The sequence below is a fragment of the Xyrauchen texanus genome, chromosome 40 (genome assembly GCF_025860055.1).
Source record: "Xyrauchen texanus isolate HMW12.3.18 chromosome 40, RBS_HiC_50CHRs, whole genome shotgun sequence".
In the NCBI taxonomy this organism is placed as follows: Eukaryota; Metazoa; Chordata; class Actinopteri; order Cypriniformes; family Catostomidae; genus Xyrauchen; species Xyrauchen texanus.
Genome location: NC_068315.1, coordinates 32,354,203 through 32,373,206, shown reverse-complemented (window position 1 = coordinate 32,373,206; position 19,004 = coordinate 32,354,203). Strand labels below are relative to the sequence as shown.

The 19,004-nt window shown below is 38.4% G+C and overlaps 2 protein-coding genes across 4 annotated transcripts in view; both read left to right on the top strand.

The window, feature by feature from the left end:
• slc4a1b (solute carrier family 4 member 1b (Diego blood group)) overlaps nt 1-3,483 on the top strand; it is a 43,978-nt gene extending 40,495 nt beyond the window's left edge. The window contains exons 17-18 of the mRNA XM_052112433.1: nt 523-696; nt 3,239-3,483. Coding sequence (XP_051968393.1) covers nt 523-696; nt 3,239-3,319 — 255 coding nt within the window. The 3' untranslated portion in view covers nt 3,320-3,483. The remainder of the gene's footprint in view (nt 1-522; nt 697-3,238) is intronic.
• Nucleotides 3,484-5,651: 2,168 nt separating this feature from the next.
• On the top strand, nt 5,652-18,287 carry atxn7l3b (ataxin 7 like 3b). 3 transcript variants are annotated; one of them, XM_052112453.1, is made up of 9 exons: nt 5,652-5,760; nt 5,848-5,911; nt 6,676-6,802; nt 7,014-7,146; nt 11,043-11,214; nt 13,264-13,361; nt 13,655-13,677; nt 14,037-14,082; nt 17,285-18,287. In XM_052112453.1, exons 3-9 carry the CDS (start codon nt 6,752-6,754, stop codon nt 17,362-17,364), a joined length of 603 nt encoding a protein of 200 aa, XP_051968413.1. In that variant the 5' UTR covers nt 5,652-5,760; nt 5,848-5,911; nt 6,676-6,751; the 3' UTR covers nt 17,365-18,287. The 3 variants fall into 3 exon arrangements, with proteins under 3 accessions (XP_051968413.1, XP_051968412.1, XP_051968414.1); XM_052112454.1 differs by having other exon boundaries at nt 5,658-5,756; XM_052112452.1 differs by having other exon boundaries at nt 5,657-5,911.
• Nucleotides 18,288-19,004: the final 717 nt, after the last annotated feature.

Sequence of the window (19,004 nt, the reverse complement as noted above, 5' to 3'; positions counted from 1 at the left end):
AATTAATCTAATTTATATAGAAAGGGGAAAAGAATGACAATTACTACATTTAAATACAGTGCAGTGCTATTTGAGCACATTTTTCATCATAGATTGCAGGTGGTTTTCTAAATAAGATGCAGGGTTTTGTACTAATACATGCTCAACTCTAAGTAAATTCACTCCTGAAATGTTTGCATTTCCTTTTTCGTGCACTTTGTACATTGTTTGGTTTATCACATGACTAATATAATTCTTCAGCCAAATCTATCTGATCAGGGATTTTGGACTCAAAGGCAAAGTTTCTTTGAAATTCCAATTTAATTTTTTGACTAAACATGCAGAATCCTTATTATTTTTTTTATTTTATTTTTGTGTCTCAGTAATATTGACTAAAGGTTTTTTTTTTTTTTTTACCACACTGCTTTCTTTTCCTGTTGAGATGCAATCACTATTCTCTGATATTTGTGTCACCACAAGACTTCAATAAAACGCCTTTGGCATGAGTTAACAGCTTATCGTGGTCTCTGGCTCCCTCTGCAGGTTAGCACCGGTAAGATGCACTTATACACGGCTATCCAGGTTATATGTCTGGCAGTTCTGTGGATGGTGAAGTCGAGCCCTGTCTCACTGGCCTTGCCGTTTGTCCTCATACTCACTATTCCTCTGCGCATGTTAATGACTGGACGACTTTTCACTGAGCTAGAGATTAAGTGTGTAAGTGGAACTACCAGATAATCACAGTGGCATCCACTATATTGCAGTGATATACTCTATACAATGACGTCTACTTAATTTAATGATCATTAGGTTTTGAACAAATCTTCAGGCATGAGACTTGGCTTCGGGAATGCTTGTGCCCCAAGATTTGGTAAAAAGTTAATGATCATTAAAGGTGCAATATGTATTCAGAAACCCATGTTATTAATGACACCTGTGGACGTTAAGTGAACTGCAGCCAGCTATCTGTTGCTCGTGCTCCTGCACACACTGCATAGGGACAGGAGCGAGCCAGCATGGACCAAAACAATTATGTAATGTACAGAGAGACAACGTGATTCACTGGCATCGTGCTGACAGAGGTAGCATAATTCAAATTACATAGTTATGATTGTTCCCCGTCTGTCGCTCACTTCGCCATTGTGTCGAAGTAGCGACACTAGGGGTCTCTCTAGAACGCCGAATATGCCTCTGATCTATGAAAAAAGGCCAATGAGAAGTAGGCAGACAGTATTTGCATACCCAGCCCTCTGACATAGGGGTATAAAAGCGAGGAAATACGTTGAGTTCATTCAGAAATTTTCTTCGGCGCCGATGGTCGTGCATGCAGTCAGCTGTGAGTCACACACCTGTTCCTGTTCCTCTGACACTTTTGTTTAGGGTAACCAGAAGGATTCCGACGACTTTTATGGGGCACTGGGGAAGGGTACATGCAGTCTGACACAGCTGGTCATCTTTGCACGTGAAATACCTGCCCGCTCCTGTGTCAGCAGTACACGTACACAGCTCAGTGCATGACGTGATTTAAATTGGACACCTGGTGTTGCTTCTTCGACACAACGTCGAAGTGAGCGACAGACCGGGAATGTCTAGGTTACGTATGTAACCTCCGCTCCCTGATGGAGGGAACGAGACTTTGTGTCCTCCCGGCCACGTCGCTAAGCCGAGCCACTGTGGTGGCCGGACCATTTCCGGCTCCTCAGAAAAATCCTGAATGAACTCAACGTATTTCCCCACTTTTATACCCGTATGTCCGGGGGCGGGTTATGCAAATACCGTTTGCCTACTTCTCATTGGCCTTTTTTCATAGATCAGAGGCATATTCAGTGCTCAAGAGACACTCCTAGTGTCGCTTCTTCGACACAACTTCTCGTTCCCTCCATCAGGGAACGGAGGTTACATACGTAACCTAGATGTTTTACTACATACTTTGAGACTGTATATTATATTTGACTCTCCAGTGCTGGAACAGGGCTAAAACAAAGTGTGGAATTAGGTCTGTCTATGCAAGACCGTAGTTTGAAGTAATCACTTTTCTTTGCACAATACATTGACTGCATTGATATGATAGCCTATGTTGGAACGAAGGTCCCTCCAGGAATCAAATGCCCTGCTGATGTTCACTCTAGTTTTCGCTTGACCACGATTATGTTTCCGCATTGCCAGACTGGATTCAGTAGATACATGTTTTGTTTTTTTGTTGGCTTACTCTGACTGTACGTTCACACCAGAAGCGGTGAGAGCGTCAAAATTCGCTCTGGCTGCCCTGCCTTCGACGCTCAAGGACGCTCGTGGACGCTCTGACGTAGTTGAAATAGGCGGCAACGTTTGTTCAGAATGCTTTGTTTTGTGAACTATATTTAAAGGGGACGCAATTTAAACATCCAGACATGTCGACCATTTACTTTTTGCCGACCTATCACAAGTAGCGTATATCCTCATGTACTCTTTAAAATGTGAAAATAATTAATCGATCGATGGCAGTAAGTAATTAAAATTATAGTTGTTTGTTATAAAAAATAGAATACATTTGTAGTAATAACTGTGGTCTTGGTCATATATTACAGGGAAACCCGTCACGGCAATAATTCGTTTCTCCTCCATTTTATCTTCGGAACGAATGCTTGGTGGGAACCAAAGTTTACACGGTTGTGTTCTCTAGACTTCGCTAGAGCGGAGCACTTCTATATTCCAATAGGTTGCCGCCGAAACGCGTCACAGCTCATTACCATAATGTTGACTGCACTTGAACTTCCATCTGACGCCCACGCCGCCCAAGACTCGCCGCGCCGCTTCTCGCCGCGGAGAGACGCTGGCTGTCATTGAAAATGAATGACTTCCGGTCGATTTGACGCTCTCGCCGCCTCTGGTGTGAACGTACGGTGAGTTTGTGTAGGAGTCGGTGTTGTGCTGGGAGCTGGACGTTTGCTCGATTCATCTCCAAGATAATGTTACCTAGTGTTGCTGTTTGTTGTCACTGTTGAATAGCAGAAGAGAAGCTATTACTGTATGAGGCAAGGATCTCTGGAGCATACATAAACATAACGGCAAAAACCGACCTGCTCCCTTCGCATGAAAATCAGTCTACAGGTTTTAATAGGCAACCTAGGAAGTCCGGGATGGGCTCATTTTTTAAGTTACAAAAAAAGGCTAAGTTTTGTAAATTGAAAAGGACAAAGAGTTAGTATAGAATATTAGTATATTTTACTTGAAACCTAAAATATCTATGTTATCTCCTTGCTTTGTACTTTCATTGTAGCTTGACGCTGATGATGCCAAGGCAACATTTGAAGAGGAGCCAGGAGTGGATGTGTATACTGAAACTCAAATGCCATTGTAGACCCTACAGCCTGCAACAAGACTCATTTATCACAATAAGCTTGTGATGTCATTTGAAAACTCTGAAAAAAATATACATTTCCCCCTGTTGAGTAAAGTTTGGAAAGGTTTTTGAATAAAGTTAGTGTACTGTGAGTTTGTGCAGCTTTTCTGTGTTATTATTGTTAATTAATTTTGCCCATGCAGATTATATAAGACATATCTTGCTAATTAACTAATATCAGGTATATTACTTAAATGTGTCATCATGACTATGGAAAACTCAATAAAAGTGCCTTACATATTTTTGCTAAAGCTTTGCACTATTACACAAACTTTCAGCCCTAACATTTTAAGGTATTAAATTATGAAGGTCTATAAATTCACATGTACTATATATAGTACAAGCACCTCAACAAAAATATTGTTATTGCATTTTAAAGATATTGTTAACTTTGTATTATTGGAAAAGTTAAAGATTTGCCTTGCTCCAAAATGTGCTACAACCAGATGTGCTTTTAATGCCACTGGCGATAAGACAACAAATCCAAAGAGACATTGCATAAGGGACTTAAATTTATATTTCCCAAAAAATAAACAAGCTTGAAAAATAGTGTGCCCACCCCATAGTCACAGTTTGATGTTTCACCATATGTAGCTATATTGTCACCTGCAACAAGAAAGTGTTGCAATAATACAGTACCTGCAGTTACCTCAGCTGTCTGTGGTAATTGTACTAAGCTATTCTCAGATATGACATTACAGTATATCTAATATAATGTACTGCATTCTCTTATGCTCATTATTTTTGTTTGTGTGGGGGAAAAAATATATAAAAGTATATAAGTATAAAAGTAAAATAAGGCTGTAACCTTTATTTTTATTTGCATTCCCAATAAAAAATATAGAATAAAATAAAAATGAAACGAGAATGCCTCGACATTTGCGGCTGACAAATGAGACCTCCGGAGGACGCATCCTTCCAATAGAGACAGAGCGTATTAGGCCACGCCTACACCAGGGCGGGAAACAATCCAACCGTCTCCATTGACTTTGCATTGCGAGAGGCTGCCTCCTTGTCATTTATGACTTATAACAAAAAACAAAACAATGTCTAAAAGCTGCTGTGTGACAAGGTGTACAGCAAAAAAGCTAAATAACCCAGAAATACATTTGTATAAGCTGTCGACCCCAAAAAACGGTTTGTTTCAGGACATAAAAGTGGATCAATTGAGAAATTATGCATAGGGTTGCCAACTTCAGAAAAGGAAAATACGGGACACTCAAAATATTTGTACAGTATCACACAGTGTATGTCATATCAGTGTCTGCGGGTAAATAGCCTATGTTCTCAGACATAAACACATTTGTTTTGGTTAACCTATTTATGTACAATTTAATTCTAAATACTTTGAATGTCATACACTTCTTTTCTTTTTACAACAAACTATCGTTCAAAATAATAGCATTTATCTGACATAGAAAGCTTTTGGACGAATACCAATTGGCCCAAGCTACAGCTACTTGCACACATAGCTAATATAAATATATATATATATATATATATATATATATATATATATATATATATATATATATATATATATATATAGCTTTCTAATAGCTAAGTTGTCCTTGTCCCATTATTTTAGTAACAGTGTGTGTTTTGATCGTAGGTGAAATGATGCTGTTACCTGGTGATTCGATCAAATAGTTGTAGATATCAGGGTATTTCACGTTGGGCCTTCAGTCGGATAATTTTTCCAAAAAAAGGAAGGTAAGGAAAAGGGGCACTGACATTTACCAATACAATTTTACTTCTCAATATATCTCCTCCTCTCAGGTTCACATAGGGTGGTGAAATAAGCAATCGACTTGGTTAAAATTATGAATGTTATTTTTTTTACAATATCATCGCGTTCCAGTGGGCGTAGTTCTCAGAGTAGTTCGAGAACTAGTTGCGCTCTGTCTCAATTGATCCACTTTTATGTCCTAAACAACCCGTTTTTGGGGGTCGACAGCTTATAAAAATGTATTTCTGGGTTATTTAGCTTGTTTGCTGTACACCTTGTCACACAGCAGCTTTTAGACATTGTTTTGTTTTTTGTTATAAGTCATAAATGACAAGGAGGCAGCCTCTCGCAATGCAAAGTCAATGGAGACGGTTGGATTGTTTCCCCCCCCCCGGTAGGCGTGGTCTTCAGATTATGACGCGTTGCGCTCTGTCTCTATCGAGACACGAGGAAGAACGTGGGCGGGCACTCTTGCTCCCTTAACTCAGACCTGGCTAAGCGATTAAGCGATGAGCGAAACAGTATCGATTGCTGATGATCGATTCGCCGGGTCTGAGTGAAGGGAAATGGCAGTCTGCAGACGGGCATAACAGACCCAGCCGTGAAAGTGGAACTTATTTGTTGTATGTGAGGAAATACCGCAACGCAAATGTCTGTTTGAACGTTGTATGTATGTTACCTTTTATTCGCAGGCCATTAGTGCGACAAATAACCGCTCAATTCCTATGAAGTTTTTTTAATCCATTGATTTGATCAGATGAGCAGGCACAGTCAGTGCAGTGAACAGACAGAAAAGACAAACAACCTCCATTCCACAGCTGGTGAGTGACAGGAATGAACAAATAAAAAGATTACTTCTGGCAGTCACGCCACAATTTAGGTTACGATTTTTCCAGACATAAGGTATAACCCCTTAAAAGTCAAATCCATGTCAGTACAAGCTAATAAATACATTAGAAACAAACCTTCCGCTTTGAACGTCTTTATAAAAAAAATTGCAGCTATTATGTTCAGTAACAAACCTTGTTGTTTATCATCTTAGGTCGTTAAAGCTTTTTATTTGATCTGTATCCAAGCTACGGAATTATCATGTTATTTCAGTCTAAAACGCGATTCAGTGCGAGGCGGGCTATGCGCAATGTCGCGATTAGTTGTTTGACGCGAATTTTTGTTGACACGGTTATGTGATGTCTTTTACCTTTTGTTAATAGGAAAACTGAAATTTATGACGAAACCTTTCATCTTTGTAAAACTCGAACGATTGCAGTAAACGAGCGTCATTAAACGGAATGCAATCTTCTTGCAGTCATTTACATATAACTTGCATACCCCCGGTTTTATTGGTGATATCAAGGGCGTAGATTCCAGGGGGGATGGGATGAAGGGATAACCCTCCCAATAATGAAAACAAGCTAGTACATCTCCCCCCAATATAATTGGTCATTCTCAATATTATAATGAAATGCAGATGTTAACGATTAAGACTCGTGTTTTGAATGCCTTTATCAAAGCGTCCGCCATCATATTTTGCTGTCTCATGCCTGCCTGTGTCTCTTATCTTCCTTTGTTTGGTTTGTTGTTGCAGTCTCTCCTCAGCCGATGACTGTTGCACAAGTACTACAGCATGTAGACAGCAGTGCATTGTCCCGGACCTTTTGCAAATGAAAATGGAGGACGTGTCTCTGTCCAGTATGGACAGCAGTAAGATGGAGGTGAGTGGGTACAGCATTGTCTTTCATGTGTTGTCATTTTCTGCAAATTTGCATAGTTTATCCAACAAACGAGTTATGCTGGTGTTTCAAAACTGCATCACAACACTGTCTCATGGTCTTGTACTCTTATTTCATAATTTGATTACTTGGCGACAGCAAATTATTTTGTCATAAACATTTATCAACGCATGTATTGCACCCTCTCCCATAGGGCTTTGCTCAAGAGATCCTGTCTGACCTGGTGGAGGATGCCTGTTTGGGTCTTTGTTTTGAGGTTCACAGGGCTGTCAAACAGGGATATTTTTTCCTAGATGATACAGACCAAGATAGTATGAAGGACTTTGGTAAGAGTCAGACACGTTCATGTAACTGCCATTCCGGGGCTTAAACCGGTTTAGGAATGTGAATTGGATTACTTGTATGGAACATTTCAAAAGGTTTGGTTTACTCGCACCAGATTTCAGTCAGACTAAAACAATCATTTATCTTTTTATGTCACGTAAACATTTTAATCTGGCGGAAATCACATCACTCTGGATTTTGCTTAGACTAACAGACTGTAAAGAAGTCAATGGAAAGGAGGAGGCGAGAACCGGCTCTTCAATATAAATAATAGTTTAATATCAAACTTAAAAGACAAACACACACACGACGGACATGTCCATTAACTATCTCTCTCTCCCGCACAATCCTCCGCAGTCGGCCTTTATCCCTCTCGGAGGCTTGATTAGCCTGATAAGGGACCGGGTGTGTATGATCACGACCCGGCCCCACCCTCCACCCTGCCACACAGACCTATATAATGTGATTTTAACTCAACCTCATTCAGCATTTATACACCTTAATAGGACCATAACAAATACTTCAGTTTTGGCACAAACGCTTATCACAAGCTTTTCAAAGTATTCTTCATTTGACTGTGTGTTCATACACAGGCGGTCGGTGCATGCACGCTACAACTGCTATGAGATACTATTTCTCTTCAGAAGTTTAGACTCATAAAGATCTCTTTATATTTCTTTAGACTCGAGTTTGCGTTCTTGATGTACACATCCACTGTTGTTTCTGCCTTGGTCTCTTGATGTTTAGCTGTGATTACATCTTCTTCTAGAGTTTCTTCGTGACAGCAAAGACTCAGTTGTGAGTGTTGCCACCTTTTGGAAATAATTACAGGCGCACACGCATTCAGCGCATCCAGAGTACGCGCAGTCTGAAAAATCAGGCTGCGCGCGTTCAGTGTTCAAGAACTCCGCTCATGACTAAATTTGCTTCATGTGTCATATACACAGACACTTACCATTTGCATCTGACGAAGTATACTTTGGGCTTTATTCCCACCAATTCTGAGACAAATTTGATAGACAAACTGATTGTTTATTGTTAATAATTTAATTGATTAAGCTTATCGATTAATCAATTTCAGAACAAATGCATTCATTAATAGAGAAAAGACTGTCTATACTGTTGTCCTCTGCTAGGGGACACACTACAGCTTGCATGATGCGGGTTGAGCATGCAGGTACGTTTACCTGAAATCTCATCTTCACCAGTTTGTAGATGTATGTTATTATGTTTTCACACAGCATGTTCTTATTTGATTTTCATTTCAGATAAAAAAGCCAGTTCCTTGTTCTTCTTTAGGTGTTTAAATGTCAGTTTGCTAAGTATATTTTTGGTGCATTGGTGCCACCAGCACACTGGATTTTGTAGCTGCAGCAGCATGGAACACTTATCTCATTGGTCGGTCAATGTTGTACACCGTACGACGAAAAAAAATCCGAATGCTCTTCGAAAAAACACTTTTGATTATCTTGTTTTGTGTGTATAGCTCTGTAGGATTCTATTGTTCTTATTCAAAAGCTCATTCACAACTAACATTCACACAGAAAATGCGAAAATAAGTATGATGAACAAATAGTCTACAGTCATTATGCTAAATGCCCATAATAATGTGTTACTAATGTGACAATTACTGACGCTTCATTTCAAATCAAATGGATATCAGTGGGAGAATCAAACCTCCAATTTAATCAATCGCGCTGCCTCAGCGGATACAATACCAATGTCTCAGAGGTCAAATGTACAGGTTTCAAAATGTTTTGGATGGTATTTCCTTTTTCCACGTCCATTTGTGTCATATCTGTAAATCATGTTACTTTCTTTATCTACACTAAACTGAAAAAAAATGTCTCTCTACTGACATTTTTGATATCTGGATTAGGGCTGCCCCCGACCAAAGATTTTCCTAGTCGACTAGTAGTCATTAATTTAAGCCATTAGTTGACTAGTCGTAGCAGGTTTATGATATTAATTGAATTGCTTATATGTTGGGGGCATCAGAAAATGGTTTTGATAACATTGCTAACACTGTTCTACACTACAGAGAAATACTAAACTGTAATAATGAGCCTTAAAAATATACAAGCGCACACAAAGCGAGCCGCAGCGGTAATGATCCTGAATGTGTCGGGAAAACCAGCAAGAGACTGTCTGAACATTTTGTTAATCTATAAAGAAATGCACATTAGCGTTGAGCAAACAGACGATGATTTCTGGGATTGACGATGGTCAGAGTGATCACCAATAGCTGATGCTTTTGATATTAAGACAATATTTGGCTCGTTTTCCCATTAATCTATAAAATTATTATTATTAGACTTATTATTATCAAATTAATATTACAAATAATTTGCCTGTAGGCACACGCTTTAAGAAACACTCTTTATTATATTAAGAACAGTCTTTATTATATTAAGAACAGATGACAGAAAAGCCGTCTATGCTCATATATGACGTGCTGATACAGAGGCGTGCAATCTCATGGAACACGTGCATCTAAGGATCTCACTCTTTGTAGAAACAAAGGCAGAAGCCTTCCGATTAAAAAATGTATTATGAGTGCTGCAAATGACCTCAGACATCTCAGCTGCTTTGAGGTTGCTTTGAGATTAGTTCACTTTATTTCCACAGAGCAGTTTATTGTGAACGCAACTCTGCAGCCTGTAAAATAATACAAAATATATAAAATAATACAAAAACTCGTTCACCTCGAACCATGATTATTAACATCATTATTATTTTTACATTTATAATTGTTTTTATGTCTACATTTGTGTAAGTAATTTTCCGCCTGCATGTTTAGACGGATTCTTGCCTGACGGAATATCGAAAGGTGTTTGGAATATTCACTGATCCCTCAGCCCGAGGTTTCCGATATAATTGGATATTGTGGTTTTTTTTTTTTTTTTTTTAATATATATATCGTGAAGGAGGGAACAAAATTAATTTATTCACACACATGGTGTATTTTCCCAGACAATGAAATACCCAACCGGTAGATAATGCACTGATGATGCAGGTTCTTTGCCAGAGAGATGTTGACAATTGTTGTAAAGCCATCTTTCAAATAGTTAAACATCACACATTTTAAATGCATTTTTTTTTTTTGTTAAAATAAATAAAAAATAAAGTTAGAAGTTTGAAATCAAGGTGTCTTGCTTTATTGTGTAGGCATAGACCTAACCCTGCTTAACAAAAATTATCCCATAGAACCACCTAGCGTACAACCAGCAATAACACCGGTGTTCGTCAGTTTCCTGTGGATTTTTGTTTTTTGACCAACCGACCAGTCAACACTTAGTCGACCAAAACTCTTCTCATTGACTAATGGTTAGTCGACCATCAGGGGGCAGCCCTAAACTGGACTATCAGCAGGGGCAATGATTATACATACAATGGTTTGATATACTGGTACTTTATAAGTACTTAATTTAAGAAGTTAAATTTTACACTTTGACTGCTAACATGCCAGTGGAAGTGTGTGACAAAATTGTCATTTTGGTACTGACTGCAAGAATTTCCGTGAGCTGGTATCTGCTTTTTATCTCATATAAATATAATGGTTAAAAGCAGCTGATTTCGATATGTAAAGGAATACTTCACCAAAAAATTACAATTCTCTCTTCATTTACTCACACTCATGTCATTCCATACCCATATGACATTTGTTTTTCCATGGAAAACAAAACGAGATCGTCAGGAGTATGTTCACTCTACAATTTTCCATACAATGAATGTGGATGTTTATTTGTATTGCCAAGCTGCAAAAAGGATTTAAAAAAGCTACGTAAAAGTCTTCTGAAGCTGTACAATAGCTTTGTGTATGGAACAGACTGAAATTTAAGTTGCATTTAACTGAAAATCCAACCTGAAACTCTGTTGTCTACTATGTCTCTTGTAGAAATTGTGGACCAGCCTGGAGTAGATATTTTTGGGCAAGTATATAACCAGTGGAAAAACAAAGAGTGTGTGTGTCCCAACTGCAGTCGGAGCATTGCTGCATCTCGCTTTGCTCCTCACCTGGAGAAATGTCTCGGTATGGGACGCAACAGCAGTCGCATTGCCAACCGCAGGTACTTCACTAGTGGCACAAAACACATTTGCAAATAAATGAAATAATGATTGTTTTCAAACAAATTTCCTAACTACTTTCCCCATCTGCCATAGGCAGCCAAACAGATAATCCCTCTCAAATGTATTACGCTTATTACTCCCAAAAATCATCTCCAACAAAGCAAGAACTCTGCATTTACATGACATTTTAAATTATTGTCTTATTCTCTACTTTTGATCTCAAATCATAAACGACATGTGCACACATTGCATGAGTTGTTAAGAACTGTCAACTATTTGCAAGGCACAATCGGCATAATGGGCAAAAATCTACCCATGTTGATCGGTTTATTCTTATGCGTTACACGCATTGTCAGCTTAAGGTGTGCTCACACTAGGCTTTGAGTACACATTTTTTCGGACAATGTGAATGGACCAGGATATGATCTTGGTTCGTAAGGGCTTCTAGTTTTAGTAAAATAACACTTCACAAATAACATTATATAAAAAAAACATTTTTCTTTATTTTTTTTAATCCCTTTTTCTCCCCATTTGGAATGCCCAATTCCCACTACTTAGTAAGGTTCTCATGGTGGTGCGGTTACTCGCCTCAATCTGGGTGGTGGAGAACAAGTCTCAGTTGCCTCCACTTCTGAGACCGTCAATCCGCGCATCTTACCACGTGGCTTGGTGTGCTTGACACCGTGGAGACTCTGCATGTGGTGGCTCATGCTACTCTCTGCAATCCACACACCCCATTGAGATCGAGAACCACTAATCGTGACCACAAGGAGGTTACCCCATGTGACTCTACCCTCCCTTGCAACCAGGCCAATTTGGTTGCTTGGGAGACCTGGCTGGAGCCACTCGGCACAGCCTGGATTCGAACTCGTGACTCCAGGGGTGGTAGTCAGCGTCTTTACTCACTGAGCTACCCAGACAGATACGCCACAACATTAAACCTTAAACAACATTAAAATTGTACACTCTTAAATGTCTAGGCTTGCAGAGTTTTTTTTTTATTTTTATATATGATTCCACATTGTGCTGATGCTACTACTAAACTTTAAAGACATATTGCATAATTTTCATCAGAACTTGTGATCTTCATTGAAGATCACATGGATTGATTGATCCAAGATGACAGCGAGGTAGCACGCAGCGGCCACTCCGGATCCAAAATGGGGCTATTTTTGTCACAGCCCGACTTTTACGGCACATGGACATTGGAGCAACCAGTGTTCGTGTTCACCTTCGCCAGACACTGTTAAACTATAAGATTCATGCAACAACCAATCTGCATGATGATCTGCAGGAGTTGCTACGCGAACTCCGCTTGCTCCGGGACGTCGTAAGTGGTGTGCGAGGAAGCGAAAGCGTGTCCTGAGTTGCACTTTAATTATTGTCACTTTATAACTGGCTGCTACCTCAATAACTGCTATGTGCACAGATCACTATCTCATAGTATGTTATGTTTACCTTTGTCATTTTTAGAAACGGTCATCTTTTTGCACTACTGTGTACTGCCTCTCACTGTGCCCATTGTCCTGTTATTTTTTTTAAAATGTATTGTACCCTCCGATACTTTTTGCACGTGCACTTTATATAGGTATGTTATTTAGTCTGTGTAGTCTCATGTGGTTCTGTGTTTGTCCTATGTTGTTTTATGTAGCACCATGGTCCTGGAGGAACGTTGTCTCGTTTCACTGTGTACTGTACTAACTGTATATGGTTGAACAACAATAAAAACCACTTGACTTGACTCGTGGATGAAATGGTCCTACATAAACCATTTTTAGCTGCATGCTTCATATTTCCAGATATTTCAGACTAAGAGGAAGATCGTGGTTTATACATTAAATAGTGCCTTTGTGTGTTTGTAATGTGCCCTATGTGATAAATCCATCAAATTACTTCTCTTTAGTGGTTTCTTAAACAACAATAATAATTTTTTAAATTATGTTGAACAAGTTGTTAATGCTGGTTAATCTGTTAACTGTCCAACATCCTTAATTCAAAATTAAAATTGCAGTATGATTAAAGATGTGTACCTGCTTCCTATTATTCAGAATTGCCAGCGGCAACAACACAAACAAATCAGAGAGTGATCAAGAAGACAATGATGATGTCAACGACAATGACTGGTCTTATGGGACGGAAAAGAAAGGTGGGACTAACGGCCAAGACACCAAAGTTGGGCCCTTGAGCAAGGCCCTTGATCCTATCTGCTCCAGGGGTGCCGTATCATGGCTGACCCTGCACTCTGACCCCAGCTTAGCTGGGATATGTGAAAAAATTATTTCACTGTGTATATATGCAAAAAATGTATGTATAATGTGTGACAATAGATTTATTATTATTATGTATTGACTTTTCATTGCAATCTCTTCATAGATCAGTGTTTAAATGTAAAGATTACTTTTCATGTCCTTTAACATTTGTTAACCTTTTGCTTTCCAGCCAAGAAGAGAAAGTCAGATAAGGTATTTTTACATTCTTTGAAACAACCTGTACTTTTGGTAAGTTCAATTTACTGTTACAGAAGTTATTTCATGCGCGTAGATGACCTTTCAACATTTGTAGCTGCAGAATGTGGGGCAATCTAGCTGTAGAATTCCTATCCATAATTCATGTCTACTGTTTTTATTTTTGGCTACAAGTAGTTAATCACAAGACAAACTTGCTCACTAATAAGTGTTGGACTGTAGCATACAATATCTGCCCTTTCACCTTGCTTATTCTCCTTTACTGTGTCTTTTCATTTGTTTTTATGCATATACTGGCTGCTAAACAAGCCAAACAACTGAAGGCTAATGTTTGATGTCTCTTTCTCGTTATACAGAATCCAAATTCACCAAGAAGATCCAAATCAATGAAACACAAAAATGGTAAGCACGTGCTCTACCATCCAAAGCAAACAAATCTTCTCATTTTGAGAAAAACATGTGTTTTTAGCCTTATGTTTACAAAATTGACTTTACTAGCCCTGGATCATTAGGGTCCACCAGACCCTGAGCGATGTGTTTTCATTTCTGGTCGGATCTCATAAATTCCTGGGGCTTTGCCACTGCAGAGTTGTTTGACTACCTCAGTGACCTCCCCCAGGGAAATAGAATCTGATTCCCCATCAGCCTCCGGCTCTGCCTCTAGCATAGAGGGCGTGTTGGGATTTAGGAGTTCTTCAAAGTGTTCCTTCCACCGTCCAATAACCTCCTCGGTTGAGGTCAACAGCGTCCCATCTTTGCTGTATACAGCTTGGATGGTTCCCCGTTTCCCCCTCCAAAGGTGGCGGACGGTTTTCCAGAAGCACTTTGGTGCGGACCGAAAGTCCTTCTCCATGGTTCTCCGAACTTTTCCCACACCCACTGCTTTGCCTTTGGTGTTTGTTATACTCTTGAGTTTGATCTAAACTCAAGAGACCGTTGTGTGTGTGTGAAAATCCTAGGAGATCTGCAGTTACAGAAATATTCAAACCAGCCTGTCTGGCACCAACAATCATGCCACACTCCAAATCACTGAGATGAAATTTTTTCCCCCGTTCTGATGGTTCATGTGAACATTAACTGAAGCTCCTGACCTGTATCTGCATGATTTTATGCATTGCACTGCTGCCACGTGATTGGCTGATTGGATAATCACACGAATATATAGGTGTACAGGTATTCCTAATAACGTGCTCAGTGATTGTAACTACACAAATAAGGTTAGTTAGCAATTTTGGTCACATTGTAAGAAGCCAGTTTTTCTTGTCCAAAAGTACAAATAATAACTACAAATATACCTTTATGTATTCCAAAGAGATGATTAAGAGTATGCAACACTTCTAAAGAGTATGAAGATATCTTTAATACTTCTGAAGTTTTAGGCTCTCCAACTTTGGAAAAAACTAAAAGAAATAAAAATGTTTTACTTGCACCATTGGCACATAATGCAACAAGGGGTGCTGAAGTCAACGGATTTTAGTAATATACGTACCTATATCTGTTTAAAACCAAGTTATAATGCTGGCATTTTTTTTTCAGGGTTGACAGAATTACCCAGTTAACATTTAGCACAATTAAAGGGATCGTTCACCCAAAAATGAAAAATTATTTCATAATTTACTCTCATGCCAGATGTGAATGACTTTCTTCTGCAGAACACAAAGATATTTTGAATAACATTTAAGCTCTATAGGTCCATTCAATGTAAGTAAATGGGTGCCAAATGTTGACATTATTTCAAGTAAAAAATGACTTTAATCCATGTCTTCAGAAATGTTATGATAGGTGTGGGTGAGAAACAGATCAATATTTGTCATTTTTTACTTGAAATAATTCTCCCTGCCCAACAGTGGGCAATATGCATGAAGAATGTGAATCACCAAAAATACAAGAAGAATGTTGGTCTGTTTCTCACCCACACCTATCATAACATTTCTGAAAACATGGATTAAACCACTGGAGTCATGTGGATTATTTTTATGATGCCTTTATATGCATTTTGGAGCTTCGACATTTTGGCATCGATTCACTTGCATTGTATGGACTTGCAGAGCTAATTAGTCTTTTAAAAATTATAATTTGTGTTCTGTTGAAGAAAGTTCTGTTCATGCTATTGGTGTGTTAAAACTGTCTGCGAAGTTGCATCTTTTAATTCATCCCCTTTAAAGCACTACTGTTAAACTAGATGTGCATGACACCAGTCATTTTTCCAACAATCGTTAACAGACAGATTGTTTCACGTTTAATTGAATATATCACAATTCCAGTGGGTCAGAAGTTTACATACACTAAGTTAACCTTACCTTTAAGCAGCTTGGAAAATTCCAGAAAATTATGTCAAACCATAGACAAATAGAACTGATAGGCTAATTGGAGTCAATTAGAGGTGTACCCGTGGATGGCCTACCTTAAACTTCAGTGCCTCTTTGCTTGACATCATGGAAAAAAACAAAAGAAATCAGCCAAGACCTCAGAATAAAAATGGTGGACCTCAACAAGTCTGGTTCATCTTTGGGAGCAATTTCCAAATGCCTGAAGGTACCATGTTCATCTGTACAAACAATAGTATGCAAGTATAAACACCATTGGACCACGCAGCCATCATACCGCTCTGGAAGCAGACGCATTCTGTCCCCTAGTGATAAATGTAGTTTGGTGCGAAAAGTGCAAATCAGTTCCAGAACAACAGCAAAGGACCTTGTGAAGATGCTGTAGGAAACAGGTAGACAAGTATCTGTATCCACAGTAAAATTAGACTTATATGGACATAACCTGAAAGGCTTCCCAACCGTGAAGCATGGGGGTGGCAGCATCATACTGTGGGGGTGCTTTGCTGCAGGAGGGACTGGTGCACTTCACAGAATAGATGGCATCATGAGGAATTCAAATTATGTGATATATTGAAGCAACATCTCAAGACCATCAGCCAGGAAGTTATGGCTTGGTTGCAAATTGGTCTTCCAAATGCACAATGTCCAAACATACCACAAAGTTGTGGCAAAATGGCTTAAGGACAACAAAGTCAGGGTATTGGAGTGGCTATCACAAAGCCCTGACCTCAATCTGATAGAAACTTTGTGGGCATAACTGAAAAGGCGTGTGCAAGGCCTACAAACCTGACTCTGTTACACCAGTTCTGTCTTGAGGAATGGGCCAAATTTCCAGCAACTTATTGTGAGAAGCTTGTGGAAGGCTACCCAAAACAATTTTAAGGCAATACTACCAAATACTAACAAGGTGTATGTAAACTTCCCACTGGGAATGCGATGAAATAAATAAATCATTCTCTCTATTATTCTGACATTTCACTTTCTTAAAATAAAGTAGTGATCCTAACTGACCTAAGACAGGGAATGTTTTCCATTATTAAATGTCAGGAATTGTGAAAAACAATGTATTAAATGTTTAAATGTTTAAAATATTTTAAATGTATTTGGCTAAGGTGTATGTAAACTTATGACTTCAACTGTGGATGGATGGATATATCCCTAGTTAACCATGTTGGTAAATGTTGAAAACTATAATAACAACCTTTTCTATTAGTTATTGAAACCAAAATAGAGCATTATATGTGATGAATATCTTCTTGTGAATCTTTTTCTTGAAGCTTTGCTGGGCTCAAAGCGTCGTGTGGACAACCAGGACAGCTCCTGTGTGTTGCTAAGAGACGAGACATTTTCTCAGTAACACTTTTTGTTGCAGAAGTCACTCACTCCCCACAGTCCCCACAGTTGACCTTACGATGGGATTGTGTGAGCTAAGTTATGCTGATCAGTGGAGGAGGCATGGACTAATTCTTTTGTCGTTCAGTTTACATGAGTATTTTTCCCCCCAATATTTACCATTTATTTTTTTCTTCAGGAATATTTGCACAGTTGCTCATGTCTTGCTCATGTAGCTTTGAGCTGACACAATGACATGTAGGATAGAGGAACATGCGCAGTGCTCTCAGGGACAGTTGTAACTCATCATATCGGCCACCAGAATCAGCCGAGAGTCATAGACCCTGGGCTAGTTGACTTTTCCCTTTACATGGATACAGGATTTGTACCAAATTATACCTGCTCATATGTGACCTCCCATTCTAGTTGGATATAGAAGCAGCAGTTGATAAAGAATCATACAAGGTTATGATCAAGGTTAATTGCAAAACAAATCAAGATTTGTAATCAATGTCAGTTATTCTCGATCAGGTAATTACTACACAATTTGTACACAAATGTTATAGAGAATCATGATCCAGTAGAGTGTTTTCTTTTCTCTGTAGTTCCAACAGCCAAAGTGTGGTACTGTTGTTCTATATTATGTCCCTAGTTCTTTAGGGACATAATATTTTTTTATTTTTTTTAAATCAATGGTAAGTTATTGGTTACATAGAGAGCAGAGTTTGGCGTAGATTGAATCAAGGCTTGAGAGTATCTTTATCATTGTAACTTTTTTTTTTTTCTTTTCTCAATTTCTTATGTATTAGATGTTTACAGTGTAAGGTCTCCTGTGCGGTTTCACTTTGTTTGTAACTGTGTATATATGTATTTGACTGGTGAAAAATGCTGCTATGCTGACCGTGAGCCATACGCTTATGGGCATATTAACCAATAAATGATCAGAACTCTGAACGTGTTTTATATGTGTTCAAAACAGCATTTATTTCAGAAATGTGGGGGAAAATTGTCACGTCCTACTTCGGATTATGATTTAAGTGCCATTGTACTTACAAAAATGATATGGTAATCAAAGTTTCCACCAAAATACCATGGTTATTACAATTATAAAACTGGGATCATGGTAACAGCCACGGTTATAAAAATAAAAATAAAAATAGTTATGAAAATATTCAGAAATGTTCAATTATTTAATGTATTAAAATAATAAATATTGAAATACAAATTTCAGTCTATACAATAGTACAGTTGAGTGCATAAGTTTGTGTCCCAAATGATGTTTATCATTTAAAAAACATAATTTTTTTTTTTTTTTTTTTAGTACTCTCCTGATGAAGATATTTTACATAAGACATTTACATACATTTACATTTTTAGAAGAATATTTCAGCTCTGTAGGACCTCACAATGCAAGTGAATGGTGATTAGACCTTTTTGAAGCTCCAAAAATCACATAAAGGAAAAATAGAAGTAATTCATATGACTCTAGTGGTTAAATACATGTCTTCAGAAGTGATATAATAGTTGTGGGTGAGAAACGGATAAAAAAAGTCCTTATTTTACTCTAAATCTCCACATTCACTTTGACATCTGAAAGTCACACGTGCCTATTTAGTTTAAATTTCACATCTGAAATTGAAAATGGAGGTTTAAAGTTATAAAAAT

Coding starts and splice junctions, on each gene's coding strand:
- atxn7l3b (XM_052112453.1), top strand. CDS start 6,752: ATGAAAATGGAGGACGTGTCTCTGTCCAGTATGGACAGCAGTAAGATG. Junction 7,147..11,042: donor AGATAGTATGAAGGACTTTG/GTAAGAGTCAGA, acceptor TGTCTCTTGTAG/AAATTGTGGACCAGCCTGGA. Junction 14,083..17,284: donor ATCAATGAAACACAAAAATG/GTAAGCACGTGC, acceptor TTTTTCTTGAAG/CTTTGCTGGGCTCAAAGCGT.